Below are 15,170 nucleotides of genomic sequence, written 5' to 3'. Positions count from 1 at the left end.
GGTTTCTTGTTATAAAAGTATTTGAACTAAAAAAATCAAAGAAATTTACTGAAGAATTAAATCCACAGTGATATCAATGGCTGCTGACGTCCCATCACGTGCCTCCTCCTGATGGGAGTAGACTTCATCTTTTCATCAGACTTCAAATCTCTTCATCACAGAGATTTCCTGTGCCTGCCCCTCTACTCCAATCAAACTGAAATCTGATCAAGTCTCTAACCACCAATTATGAGAAACAGAGGAACAGAGAAATACTTTATGATACCAGGGGGCTGTATCTGCAAGATCTGTAAGTGTGGGAAACTAAAAAATAAATAACATGCTTTCTTTAATGAATTCCAAAGAAAAATTAGAGAGAGAGGGGGAGGGAGAGAGAATCTAGTGATGAGAACACCAGACATCAATTAACTGTAGCACCAGACAACATCTGGAACGTAATTTAAATAAACTACTAAAAATGGACTCATGGAACAATCAGGAAAGTCTGAGTACTGATTGGATGTTTGGGGACGTTAAGAAACTACTTAATTTTTTTTGGTTTGATAATGGAATTGCTGTGTTTTTTAAAAGGATTACCTTTTAGAAATACAAACTGAAGTAGTAACAGATGAATGACAGGATGTTTGGGATTTGCCACAAAATAATCCAAAAGGAAGAAGGTAGATAGAAATTAAGAGATGAATCATGACTGGTCATGGTGAAAAGTGTTGTAACACAGGGGTTTGTGATATTATTCCTAGTCTTACTCTGACACACATCTGACATTTTCACAATAAAAAAAAAAGTTTAAGTATCCTTGGCATTTAGAAATCAGTCATTTTTGGCAAGTACATTCTGCTGCGTGAAAGGGTAAGTGAAGTGACACAAGCAGGGTTTGGTGAGGATGGGGAGGTAAAATACAGATGGTATGGCAAAGATTTGCTTGTGATATAACATTTTCCAAAGTTCATCCCTCATTCATCTAACCAAAACATATTAAGTGCCTACTGTATGGACCAGAGGAACCGCCACCTCCCCCCAACCCCACCCCATCTTCTGCTCTCATGAACTATAGTATGAGGATCTAGGGGTAAAAAAATAGATTAAAAGAGGGGTCCTCAATCTCAGTATAAATGACATTTTGGGTTGGATGATTCTTTGTTTCAGGAAGCTTTCTCCTGTATATTGTATGATGTCTAGCAGCAACCCTGGTCTCTACCATTAGATGTCAATAATGCCACCATCCCCTTCCAATTGTAACAAAAATGTCTCCACATATTGCCAAACATCCCTGGGGGACAAGATCACTCCCAGGTGAGAAGCACCAGCCTAGAAGTTAGTAAGTGCTATGGAGAAAAATCAAATAGTGAAAGGAGACAGGCCACCAGGCTAACAGCAGATTTGTAATTTTCAACAGGATGGCTGGGAAAGAGCACTCTAGGCAGAAGGAATAGTCAAGCACAAAAGTCTTGAGATGGAAAAGGCGCTAGTCTATTTGACGAATTGCAAGAAGGCCAGTGTAGAAGTGAGGGACAAAGTAGAAAATGCATAGCTGGAGTCTTAACGGAAAAGATCTGAATGTGTTACAATGCTAACAAGAAAAAATTGAAAATAGGATACTATTTCTGGTATGGCCCAGTAGCTCCGACTATACTAATTCCTGCAGGTAACATGAACTCCAGAAAAACAAAAACCCTAAAACTCTCCTCAGCTATACACGGGCACTAAAAAGTGAACAAAATCTGGCAAACTCTAGAAGGAACTTGAAATGAGAAAGCAAAAAATATAAAGTATAATTCCAGCTTATTATGCCTTTTATTACTAGGGAAGACCATCTCAGACAGCTAAAACTCAACAGAAAACCCAGTCTTTCTGGCCGGAAATACCAAAGGATAAGAATTTGGGGAAACCAAAGCTGCTAGAAAGTGAGAAAGAAATCCCAGAAAGGAAACAAAGAGGAATCCCAAACTCTGTGTATAAACTTTCCCCAAATCTCTGGCTAACCTTTAAACTATATATACGTAGGAGAGATTTCAAGCCCCCAGCACAGGATCAGAAAACTGAAGTGAGATTTGAACTATCACTCAAAAGATAGTGCTGGCGCGTAAGTCCATCTAAATTAACTGCTTGCCAACACAATGACAAAATAAATACTTTTTGGAGGACTAACATTATTTAGTCTCCAAAATATAATAGTCACAATGCCCAGGATATAATGCAAAATCATTTGACATACAAAGAGGAAAAATCTCAAAAGCACAATCAACAGAGCCCAACCCTGAGATGGCCCCGATGCTAGGATTAGCAGTTAAGAATTTTAAAGCAGCTATTTTAACTATGCTCAACGCTATACAAGAAATTCAGTCATATTATGAATATATGCTTATAATGGATGAAAAGAAATGCCACCAGAAAAACAAAACCTGTTAAAAAAAAAAAGGCAATAAACTTAGAAATAATAAAAAAAGATAGTATCGGCGGGGGAGGGGGGGTGGGGACTGACGGAACCAACAGAAAACAATTAGTGAACTTGAAGATACTGATTATCTTTAACATATACTGAACATATACATGAAATCATCCAATCTGAAAATTAGAGAAAGGAGGAGAAAAAGACTGTCCAGGACCTCCAAAATAGTTTCAAAAGGTTTCTCATATATGTTAACATGCAAGTCCCAGAAAAAGAAAAAATTAAGAAATATCTGGAAAAAAAAAAACCAATAGCCAAAGGTTTCCCATATTTGATGAAAGACAAAAATTTACAGATTCAAGAATTTCAGCCAACTCCAAGCAGGATGAGTACAAAGAAAACATCATAGCCAAGCTACTGGAAACCAAAGAAAAAACTAAAGCAACCAAAGAAAACACATATAGGCGGAAACGATTTGATTACTGCCCACTTCTCATCAGACAACAGTGCAACATGATCTATGAAGTGCTGAAAGAAAACTGGCACCTCAGAATTGCGTTATCTTCTATTCAAGGTAAAACAAAAACATTTTTACATAAAAGAAATCAAAGAGTTTGCCACCAACAGACCTAGGAAAAGGCTTAAAAAAAACAAAACCAAAACACACAACTAGAATAGGTCATAACACATGGAACAAAGGCCAATGGGTCAAATATCTGAAAAAGAACCAAGGTCGTCTTGTCCAATCTCTTTGTTTCAGATGGCTCAACCAAACTAATTAAAAATCTTGTAATTATATAGTGGTACACCATACTAGAAAGTAAACTCAATTCCTGGGTAAATGCAATGGAAAGGTAAGAAACATGTATTTTTACCTTTATAAACAAGTTAGAATACAAAAACCTCTGGGTTTTTGTATTCTAAAGGTTTTATAAAAACTGGATGTTTCATGTAATACCTAAGGCATCTGCTTAAATCATAATGTGATTTTTTTCATAACTTATGACTTTTTAAAAACATCAGCAATACCACTATTTTTGTGAAAATTCAAACTTTCACTTTTTAGTTAATAAGTTTATTTTTTAAAACTTTTGCTGCATACACACAACATAATTAAAAATAATTACGGTATCAAAAACACAAGAATGATATTCTACTGTACCAAATACTATTTTAACTCTGCTAAGAAAATGTCAATGGGAGCAAATATATCTTAAAATGTTACTGATGTTTATCTTCTGTTTAAAATGTTATTTTTGAAGTACACAAAATACAACAGGCTCTGAAAAATCAGTTTTGAATGAATACAATATGTAAAACCCTAAGACATACAGACTAAAGGGAATCCCCAAGTCAGGTACATAATGAAAATGAAATCCAAATCTTTAGGAAATCATCCCAGTTCTCTGAGAAAACAACTCACCCCCAAGGTTCACTAAGGAACACATCAACATACTATTTAAAAACAACACTGAAAAAGCATCACGCTGCGCCTCCATACATACTGGATTAGCATAATCTTATAATATGTGTCTCAAGTGCTTGGCCATACTTACCCCAATAGCCGGGACTTCTTCACTCTTTAGTTCATTTATTCGAACCAAATAGTTAACAAAGTCTCTGGCAGCATTGCTCTGTGCATCTTTTTTATTGGTGGAATTACCCATGCCAGTGTAATTATATCCTTCCACTCGAACCTTCAAGAAAAAAATATACTTGAGTGTGACCTGGGTAATTTTGGGATTTAAAAAATTCATACTACACTACACCATTAGGGGATTACAGTTAATTACTGGAGATATACTTTATAAACATAGTGAAAATAACACACCTAAAAGAATTCACAGGCTGTCTTATAAAAAATGCTCAATTCATACTGTCCAGTGATAAACTAATCCAAAAGCAAGAATGTTAACTTATGTGGCTCAGATAATCTCTTCTAATACAACACTAAGTTCCACATTAAAATCTGATTTTACAAGGCCAAAGAATAAACTACCTGTATTTATTTTAAAGCACTCTGACGTTAAGCAGTTAAGAACGCACCTACTTTCTACTTGGATTAGTAACTAACTAGAGACAGTTAATCCAATTTTTCTAGTCTGCACTACTGGTAGTGCATAAAGTGTGAAAGACACATTGTTCTAATTAGAATAAGTTACCTACCACTTGTTTTAAAAGTAACTCTCAGGGAATTCCCTGGCTGGCCAGTGGTTAGGACTCAGTGCTATCACTGCAGGGGGCATCGGCTCCACCCCTGGTCAGGGAATTGAGATCCCCCCCAAGCTGTGTGGTGCAGCCAAAAGTTTTTTTAAAATGATTGATTTCATATCACTTGAAAATGATTTATAATGATAGAAATAGCAGGCAAGTCACAATAAAGGACATATCCCAATGTACAACACATTAATATTTCCAAACAGAAAACATTATTCTTTTAATAAAATAAGCCTTAAAGTCACATAAATGCAAACGGTATTTTTTTTAATACCTCGCACATGAATTTCTGTCTGTTTTTGTTCCCCACTGCTCTGATTTCATATGCTGGGGTCATCTTCCTTTTGCCACACCAGGCATACAGAAAATTTTTAACATCACCCATGATTCAACTGTCTTCTTCAGACCTAAGAAACAAGTTAGTTAAAAACAGCATTATTTATAAGAGTAAACAGTGGAAATTACCAAGCTGGAAATATCCAATGGCTGAAATTTACTGAAAATCTATATTAAGCACAGGATATTCTACCATGATACTCTATCATGCTGCTATTAACATTGCCTATTAAGAAATGTTAATGATGAAATTGGACCATCTATCACATTTTGTTAAAAAAAAAAAAAAAAAAAAGCAGAATACTAAAGTATAATTTGTACTACACAAAAAGTATGCATAAATAAATCAAGACTGGCAAAGAATTATCCCCCCCCAAATGGTTATCTTTAGGTAACTACATGTGATTTTTACCTTTTCTTAAAAGAGATTTTATGTAATCTCCTTTTTACAAGGGGTACTTTATGTGTTTTATCTAATCCTCACAACTGTGGGAAATATACATGATTGATCCTACTATATCATCATTTTACAGGGGAAGAAACTCTGGCATAGTTAACTTCCAAGTTATCCACCGTGGAGGCAAGTTCAAACCTAAACTAATATATTAAGAAATGGTCATCAATTATTTCATATATAAATCCAACAGTTTACCCTCATTTGCACTGTCTCCTAGCAGACTGTCCTCAAAGCTGCAGGCAATGTATTGTTGCTGCTGCTAAGTCACTTCAGTCGTGTCCGACTCTGTGTGACCCCACAGACGGCAGCCACCAGGCTCCCCTATTCCTGGGAGTCTCCAGGCAAGAACACTGGAGTGGGTTGCCATTTCCTTCTCCAATGCAGGGAAGTGGAAAGTGAAAGTGAAGTTGCTCAGTCGTGTCCGACTCTTCGTGACCCCATGGACTGCAGCCTACCAGGCTCCTCCATCCCTGGGATTTTCCAGGCAAGAGTACTGGAGTGGGGTGCCATTGCCTTCTCCGCAATATATTGTTAGTAAATCCAAATATATAAATTAATCAGTACTTAAAATAATTAATGAACCTAAATATTTTATACCAAATCTTTAGGCCTTGATATTAAAATTTGAAAATATTACATCTTCTTGATGTAATATTGCACTTGTTAACATTCTCCCTCTACTCCCCCTATAAGATAGCAAAAGATATTTAGCCTAAGTCTAAAATCTGAATTTAAATTACTAGCTAAGAATCTGAGACTAAATTTAGAACCAGAGAAAATATACTACAAATTCAATTTGCTGTGTTGTGAGAAGAAACCCCATTTCAAGCATTAAGTCTGTCTTCTGATAATGTTCAATGTATTCTGTTAGCACCTAAGTCTTGTGTCATCAAACTGGACTTAGTATAAAAGTTTATTTTGTAGTCACAGTCACCCTATTGTTCAGTTGATAAGTCACGTCGGACTCTTTTTGACCCCATGGACTACAGCACACTATCTCCTGGAGTTTCTTCAAACTCAAATCCATTGAGTCAGTGATGCCATCCAACCATCTCATCCTCTGCAGCCCTGTTCTCCTTTGCCTTCAATCTTTCCCAGCATCGGGGTCTTTTCCAATGAGTGAGCTCTTAGATGGCCAAACTACTGGAGCTTCAACTTCAGCCCTTCCAATAAATACATACTTGATTTCCTTTAGGATGCAGTTTGATCTCCTTGCATTCCTAGGGACTCGCAAGAGTCTTCTCCAGCACCACAATCTGAAAGCATCAATTCCTTGGGGCTCTGACAGTAAAGAATCTGCCTGTAATGCAGGAGACCGGGGTTCAAGCCCTGGGTGGGCAAGATCCCCTGGAGAAGGAAATGGCAACCCACTCTAGTATTCTTGCCTGGAGAATAATTCCATGGACAGAGGAGCCTGGTGGGCTACAGTCGATGGGGTCACAAAGAGCTGGGACACAACTGATTGACTATCACACCCCACAAACACATCCACACCCTTCTTTATGATCCAACTCTCATGTCTGCAGCTGACTATTGGAAAAACCAAGCTTTGATGATGCGGACCTTTGTCTGCCAACTAAGTTAACCCTGGAGACACCCAATCAACGAAAAGCTGTGGAAAGCTAAGGATATCTTCCAACCATGAATAATTAATTTAAAAAACAAGCCCTCAAGGTGAACGAGTAACATGGAATATGAAGGACTACACTATCAAATTCCTTCTTCCCTCGGTAGTCTCATCTAACTCAATAATATTAAACACCAACTATACCCTGATGATAACCAAATATATACTAAACATTAATAGTCTTTTTAACCTCCAAAACCAAGTTCATCTAACAGACCCATTTGGATGCTACCTTGGCATCTCAGTCAAAACAGAACTTTAAATTTCTTCCCCAAACCTGTTTTTCTTCCCCCCAAGCCCAGTTTTCCCATCTCCCCAAATGGCACCACCATTCACCAAGTAACTGACGGTGTGGGACCTACCCAGTCCCTGAAGATCCTCTATAGCTATCCCTTGTTATGTGCCCGTCGGTATCCTTAAAGGAGCACCTACGTGAACTATTTTACTTAACCTTTACAACGCTGTGCAAAAAAGCATTATTATTATTTCCTTTTTACAGGTGAGTAAACTAAGTCAAGAATAACCTGCCCCAAGAGACAAAGCTCCTAACTGGGGGCCCAGAATTTCCAGCCAGGTAGTCCACTGCTCATCCACTGCCCACTTCTGCCTCCAAGGCAGGTGTCCCATCTCCCTGCTACCCCTCTGCACACCTGGAGTACGGGAATGACGTCCTCAACGATTCCCACTTCCTCCACTCTAGCTACCCCCGAATCCCTGCTTCCCTTAATTTCTCACCACACTCCAGTCACATGGCCTTCTTTCAGTTTCCAACGCCTGCCTGCCGGTTAACACTCACTACTCCCTTCGGCCTCTGCGGTTCTGCCCCCTCCTCCGTCGCTGACGCATCCTCCGCCCCACGGCCGACAGTTCAAAGGTCTACCTCCTCCGGGACGCCTGCCCTCGCCACCCGATCTCAAGTGGCTCTCTCCCTTTACACTAATTCCTCGCGATCTCTTTACGGAAACCTGCAGACGCCTGTTTTCCGACTGCCTCCCCACCCCCACCACAACCCCTGGAAAGGAAGGGCCGGGACGCTGCCTCACTCCTTTACTCTCTGTCTACAGCGGCCGCAGGACAGCGCCCCCGAGACAACAGCCCGTTCTGTGCGGCTTGACGGACCGAAGGGCCCTAAGACGAGCGCGGCGCCTCGGCGGGCTCACCCCTCCCCCACCTTCCCCTCTGCGGTGAGAGCCGCGCCGCCGCGCTAGGCCGGAGGAGGAAGTGCGGCCTGGCCGTTAAGCAGACCCGGCCGGGAAAGGCTGCGCGAACAAGCATGGCAACAATGCGGCTCCCCCGACCCCACCGGCAGCACAGCGCGGCGGACAGCTCGCAGCCCGAAATCCGGGAACCCGGCGGGGCGGCTCCCCACCCCCACTCCAAGCCGCCACCGCCCGTGCCAGCAAACAAAGCCCGGCTGCAGAGCCGCGGGGCCCACGCCGGCCCAACGAAAACCACAAGGCCGTTTTCCCCTTACCCTCGTCTGCCTTCCTGGTGCCCGAGAGCACAGCCCTCTTAGGACCGTCCGTAGCACCGGCCTTTAGCGACGGACACCGGTAGAGCGAACCGCAACTTGCAAGAAAGCGGCTGCGAAATGGCTGCGATCGCGGCGCCAGGGGGCGGGGCCAGCGCTCTGCGCATGCGCATAAAGCGAGCTGGGGGCTGGGAGCGGCCCACGCCGCCGCGAGGGAAGGGCGGGGCTGCGGCTACGTAGCGGCCGTTAGCTTCTGGTCGCCTGGGAGATGGGGCCGCCAATGGCGCCCGCGGTCCCGGCCTGGCTTTCTTCTGTACCAGAGCCACTTCCTGTTTGAAAGTTTGGGGGACTTGGGGGGCCCGGTAGCATTTTAATGTATCAAAATGTTTTGCAGCTTTTGTCATAGGGACCTGTGGTAGATGAGGTGCCCTTCCAAGACAGAACTGAAATGTTAGGTGCTAAATTTATAGGGGTTTTGTTTTAGTTCCTAAGTCTTGTCCGACTCTTTGCGATACCTTGGACGGTAGCCCGCCAAGCTCCTCTGTCCATGGGATTTCCCAGGCCAGAATACTGGAGTGGGTTGCATTTCCTTCTCCGGACCCAGGGATGGAACCGGTGTCACCTGCATTGCTAGGCGAGTTCTTTTCCTGGTGAACTACCAGGCAGGCTTGTTGCTGCTGCTGCTGCTGCTAAGTCGCTTCAGTCGTGTCCGACTCTGTGCGACCCCATAGACGGCAGCCCACCAGGCTCCCCCGTCCCTGGGATTCTCCAGGCAAGAACACTGGAGTGGGTTGCCGTTTCCTTCTCCAATGCATGAAAGTGAAAAGCGAAAGTGAAGTCGCTCAGTCGTGTCCGCCTCTTAGCGACCCCATGGACTGCAGCCTACCAGGCTCCTCCATCCATGGGATTTTCCAGGCAAGAGTACTGGAGTGGGGTGCCATTGCCTTCTCCGCAGAGGCCTGTTAGGGTAGTTAAACTAGACACCGTGTGAAGTGGGCTTATTGTGTGTTCCTGACACACAGTAGGTGTTCAACAGATACTGTTGCAGTCATTCAAATACTCTTAACAGGAATGTCTCCTAAGAGAAATAATTTCAATGAAGGCAGGAACTCTGCCTGGCTCGCTCAGGCCACTCACTGTGTTAACAGAGTCCAAGCATACTCTGCCCGCTACATGGACAGGCCAATGAATCGGAGAGGAGGGGCGGAAGCAAGGAATATGACTTTATGTTCCGAGCTGACTGGTCAAGAAGATGGCAGACAAATGACTCAAGATTGGGGGAGGTGAAGAAACAAAGTAGAAAGGCCATTAATCTTGCAACTGTCTCCTAGAAAGAGAAGCCTCAAACAGGGATGTGTTCATTTCCTTCCTGCCATCTACAGATGGACAGGGTTCTTGAACAAAGACACTTAAACAGGCAAAGGGGCAGGATTCTCTGAGGCAGGCCATTATGTATAATTATAATAACAAAAGCAACTAAAAGCAAGTCAAATAGTTCCAAAGTGGAGTCAGAACTGGTTTTTCCCTGCTACAACTGGGGTACGTATCACATGCTTACTAAAATGAATAGATTAAAAACTGTAAGGTGGTTTTAGCTCAAATTGGATATCCTTTTGTCTTCAGTCTTTGGAATAATTTGTATTGTTAACTATTTATTAGTCACTTAAATTTTTGAACTCTAGTGCTTCCCACAGAGGCAATAGTACAGAATATTTCAAGTTGGGATTGTTCCAGAGAACCCAGACTAATCAATTATCTGACCCCATCATACCTACCATCCTTATTTTTCACCTCTTTCACTTAAGTTTTTTTCCTAACTCTTCTAGCTCACTGTGGTTAATCCCTTGTTTTAGTATTTCTCCTATGATTAGAATAACACAGCATTTACTCAATCTTATTTTCCTCATGGGTTTGCTGTCTTCAACTAAAAACAAAACCATTCAGGAAAACACCTTAATCTTTTGTTTCTTTGTCTCTTTCAGGGTGTAACCGAGCAGGACGCCATGGGAGCTTCCAGGGACAGGCCTTCCCCAAAATGTTCCCCCAAAGCTCCTCTCTGAAGTACCTAGACAATACTGTTTGATGTACATTTCCTGAGTTGCTTTGCAGATGTAAAAACCTCCTCTCTCCAGCAAATGGAAGATATTATGACCATGAGCCAATTGGAGCCTAAGGACCAATTTTTTTAAACCCTGTGACACCACCCTCACCATCAGCCAATCAGAGAATTGTGACAAGCTGATCGCAGACCGCCCCCTCCCATCTGGTTTGTAAAAGTGCTTTGCAGAGCTCAGGGCTTTTAAGGCATAAGCTTCCTGTCTCCTTGAATGACCTTGCAATAAACTTTTCTCTGCTGCAAAACTCCGACTCTTCAGTTTGTTTGGCCTCACTGTCAGGCACACGAACTTGCATTACAAGGGTACTTAAACCAGCAGGGTTTGGTTTTGTTTTGTTCATTTTATGATAAGGGAAACCCAACTAGCATAAATGGATTACAGGTGTTTTCTTGTAGATAAAGAACACAGCATTTTTATTACCAATGTTTTGAACTCATATAGTCTGGTAGATGGATTACATATATTTGTTTCATCATTTTCTTGGAGACTGTCTCTTGTTCTTTCAGTTGAGAGTAGTTCTTGTCTTTTCATTTTACTTACATTTCTCTGTGTCTATAAATTTAGGTGAAACAGTTATCTTGTGGTCTTGAATAGGTGTTTGTTTGTGGGACCATCCCTATATAGACTGTGTGCCCAGTGTCTTTGATGTGAGCGCTGGATTTGATGTGACAGCAGCCACATCTTTTCTCAGGGTGGGCCTGCCACCATCACCTTGATAAAGGGGGTCATCGTTGGTGTTAAGTAGCTAGAGCCTGTGCAGGGTGTGAGATGGGACTTTCGCTCTGCACAGTGGCTATCACCACACTGGCAGTGTTCTCCTGAGTTGCTCGAGCCAAAGCCCTGGGGGTTGGACTCTGGCTGGCTTTGCTCCGTTTAAGTTTATATCTTTGAAGTTTTTTATTGAAGTGAAGTGGAAGTCGCTCAGTCACATCTGACTCTTTGCGACCCCATGGCCTATACAGTCCATGGAATTCTCCAGGCCAGAATACTGGAGTGGGTAGCCTTTCCCTTCTCCAGGGGATCTTCCCAACCCAGGAATCAAACCCAAGTCTCCCGTGTTGCAGGCGGATTCTTTACCAGTTGAGAAGCCCAAGAATACTAGAGTGGGTAGCCTAGCCCTTCTCCAGCGGATCTTCCCGACCCAGGAATCGAACCGGGGTCTCCTGCACTGCAGGTGGATTCTTTACCGCCCCTAAGTGTGTATATCTTTACTTCTCCCCATACTGGAGCCTTTGCCTCAAAGCGGGGGAGTGGTGAAGTAAGAAAGGCTTGTGGGCGCTGCCTGTGTAGGCATCTGTGGCTCTGCTCAGAAGCAGCCCAGAGTCATGTCTTATCCCGTGTTGCAGCCATCCCATATAAATGCAAAGCTGTGGTATGGAGTGAGTGGGCCAGAGCATTCACCAGGTCGCGACCAGGAGTCATGGTGGTTTTAAGTGACCATGCTGCTGTCAGAAATCTGGTTGGGCTTCAGTGGCACCATTTGAGTGAGCGCCAACAACGGCTACTGTTGCCCCACCCAGACCACACCCCAGGCCCCTGGATTGCCTCTGCATTTTTAGATCAAGTCTTTCCCAGGTCCCGGGCACTAGGTTCATTGCCAAGCTGTGCTGTGGAGTATGTGGGGCTGGGGTGTTCTCTTAGCTCAGACTAGTGTTAATTGCTCAGTCATGTCTGACTCTTTGCAACCCCATGAACTGTAGCCTGCCAGGTTCCTCTGTCCATGGAATTCTCCAGGCAAGAATACTGGAGTGAATTGTATTTCTTTCTCCAGGGGATCTTCCCAACCCATGGATTAAACCCTGGTCTCTTGCATTGGCAGGTGGATTCTTTACCACCTGAAACATCAGGGAAGCCAGCTCAGATTAGGGATAGCAGCAAAGAAGCAACCACTAGGGCAGATTTCTTTCCACCCTGTCTGATGGCAGACCAGTACCTGCACACTCCTCATGAATGGAATCTAGGCTTCCCCAGCTTCTTTATCTGTCCTAGTGGTCCTCCAAGCAGCCAAAGGGGCTTGTCTGTTCCGGGCAGGACCCCGGGACTGGGGTGCCCAGTCTGTGGCTTCACCTGCTCACTCCCCAGGGCCACCTGTGTGATTCCCCATTACCCCTTGTCCCCTCCCAAGGTCACAGGTCTCCACTCCAAGCTTTTCTTCCCAATTATATGGGAGTCTTTCTTGCAGCCTTAGTTGTTTAGTTTTTCTGCCAGTTTTCAGTTAGTTTTCCATAACAGTTGTTCCACGTGGAGATGTATTTTTGACTCATTTGAGTAACAGGGAAGAATAAAATCTGATTCCCTGTTCCATCTGTTTCTTTTACTCTAACCTTTGCTTTCCATTGCTTTTGTTTCTATAATCACTAAGAAGATGCTGCCTGAAGTTATAAGCGTACATCGTGGCCTCGGGGAACACCTGCCCCTCTGCCAGAATGTTAAAGTGTCTTTATTCAGCTCATAGGGAAACATCCTGACCCTGTCCACCTGTGAATGGCTGCAGAAAAAAAAGGAATTAACACTTTCCCTAATGGAGGCTGTACAAAGGAGATACTTTGCAAGACTTACTGCCTTTTCACTTTACTTCCTCACCTTCTCTCCTCTGTTCTATAAAAGAAGCTAGCATCCAGACCCCGTAAGATGTCTTGGACTCTAGTCCGCCACCTTCTCGGATGCCTGGTTTTCTGAGTAAAATCGCTACGCCTTGCCTCAACACCTTGTCTCCTGATCATTGGCCTGTTGTGCAGCAAGCAGACTTGGACTCGGTAACATTTGCGGAGGGAAGTAAGCTCTGTTATCTTCTTAGTTTGTCATCTTGATCCTCATCCCATGGTGAGAATATTTAGACCATGGAATTAGGCAAATGCTACACCCCACCCCTACCCCCCCCACCCAATCTTCTGCCAGTCAATTGTTAACCATTTATCAGCTCACCTCTGGCCTTGGTCCGGGCAAATCCTTCAGCTGCCCTGTGTTTAACCTTCCCTTCCCTTGAACCAGGGGTGAATTAGATGCTAGTCTTTCAGCTCCAGCCTCCTGCCCTGCAGCTTAGGCAGGCGATGGTGAGTTGTACTACTTCTGAGCTGCCCTAGAGAGCCTGTGTCCTGAGCCTGGGGCTCAGTGACAAGGTGATTGGGAATGGAACCTCACATGGTACTCAACTTCTGAGGTTCCAGGGCTTTCCACGCTTGCAAGATGACTCCAGGGGTAACTGAAAGACCCTGGTCCTTTGGGGACTGGTGACATCTGCCAACTGCCCATTTCCCTCTGAGCTTTAACATTCTCCTCTGAGAAAGAAACTTCTGAAGCAGATCTTCTCTGAACATCACCACCCCTCACATTTGAGGCTTTTGGAGTTCCTCCGAGCACAGCTCTGCTCCCATGTCTCCAATCCCTCCATCTCAGACTCCTATGAAGCTCCCTCTGTAAGCGCACCAAATGCCAGTCATGCCCAGGTTCTGTTCTCAGCACTCATCTGCCTGGACTATCTTACATGCTTTCCACTACCATCTATGTGTGAATACCCTCTAAACTTCAATCTCCTATCCAAACTTTCTTTTGAACTTCAGATCATATGTAAATGCTTGGTGAACCTCTCTCCTTAACGTTCCCCAGGCTTTTGAGTCTCGGGTCTCAATCCTGATTCTTTTATCATTGGAGTAGGCAGCCTTCCATATGGCCAACAACCATCCTTTCCTTCTGGCATATGAACCCTGTGTAGTCCCATCCTACACTGTTACTAGGACTGGTCTTTTTGACTAAAGCACACGGAATGGGATAGTAAGCCACTTCTGAGATTGCTTTAAAAGACTGTGGCTTCTGTTTTGAGTTTTGGCTCACTTGTGTGCCATCTCTATCTTTCAGATCACTCTCTCAGATCTTTCTGGAGTAAGAAAGCTGCCATAGTGTCATGAGAAACTGAAGTCTCTGGCCAACAGCCAGCAAGGAACCGAGGCCTGCCCAGCTATGTAAGTGAACCCAGAAGTGAGTTCTTTGGCTCCAGTTCAACCTTGAGAGGAATAAAGCTCTAGCCAATGGCTTGACTGCAATTTTTTCAAAGACTTTGTACCAGAATCACCCAGTTAAGCTGCTTCTAGATTCCTAACCCTCAGAAACTACATGAGTTAATGTTTCCAATGTTAAACTGTTACATTTATGGGTGATTTGTTACATGAAATAAATAACAAATACAAGTGCAATTGTCCCTTAGTATCCATAGGGGATTGGTCCCAGGACCCTCCCAGATACCAATCTATGGAGACTCACCAGTCTCTAAATAAATGGCACAGTATTTGCATAAAACCTATAGGATATACTTCTGTATATTTTAATCATCTCTAGATTTCTAATAACTACAATGTATGTGCTATGCAAATAGTTGTAAATACAATGTAAATGTTATGTAGTTACCAGTATGTGGCATATTCAAGTTTTGCTTTTTGGAACCTTCTGGAATTTTTTTTCCCAATATTTTTCTTCTGTATTTGATTGAATCCTTGGATACAGAGATATCCTGCAGATACAGAGTGCCAGTTGTATCTTCCGTATCTAGTTTCTGTTGATTC

General features: G+C 43.2%; 1 protein-coding gene and 1 long non-coding RNA gene across 3 annotated transcripts in view; one reads left to right on the top strand and one right to left on the bottom strand.

The window, feature by feature from the left end:
• The window catches only part of DHX9 (DExH-box helicase 9), a 42,788-nt gene extending 34,137 nt beyond the window's left edge, over positions 1-8,651 (bottom strand). The window contains exons 1-3 of one of the 2 annotated variants that reach the window (XM_055582889.1): positions 8,501-8,651; positions 4,881-5,013; positions 3,946-4,086 (exon numbers count right to left, since the gene is read on the bottom strand). In XM_055582889.1, coding sequence (XP_055438864.1) covers positions 3,946-4,086; positions 4,881-4,991 — 252 coding nt within the window. In that variant the 5' untranslated portion in view covers positions 4,992-5,013; positions 8,501-8,651. Of the gene's footprint in view, positions 1-3,945; positions 4,087-4,880; positions 5,014-6,580; positions 6,902-8,500 lie in introns of those variants that run through there. The other variant, XM_055582890.1, reaches the window with a different exon arrangement.
• Positions 8,652-9,435: 784 nt separating this feature from the next.
• On the top strand, positions 9,436-10,858 carry LOC129653331 (uncharacterized). Its single transcript, XR_008715066.1, has 2 exons — positions 9,436-10,036; positions 10,480-10,858. It is a non-coding gene; the product is annotated as an uncharacterized LOC129653331 (long non-coding RNA).
• Positions 10,859-15,170: the final 4,312 nt, after the last annotated feature.

The sequence above is a fragment of the Bubalus kerabau genome, chromosome 5, assembly GCF_029407905.1.
Source record: "Bubalus kerabau isolate K-KA32 ecotype Philippines breed swamp buffalo chromosome 5, PCC_UOA_SB_1v2, whole genome shotgun sequence".
In the NCBI taxonomy this organism is placed as follows: Eukaryota; Metazoa; Chordata; class Mammalia; order Artiodactyla; family Bovidae; genus Bubalus; species Bubalus kerabau.
This window is presented reverse-complemented; position numbering and strand designations above follow the sequence as displayed.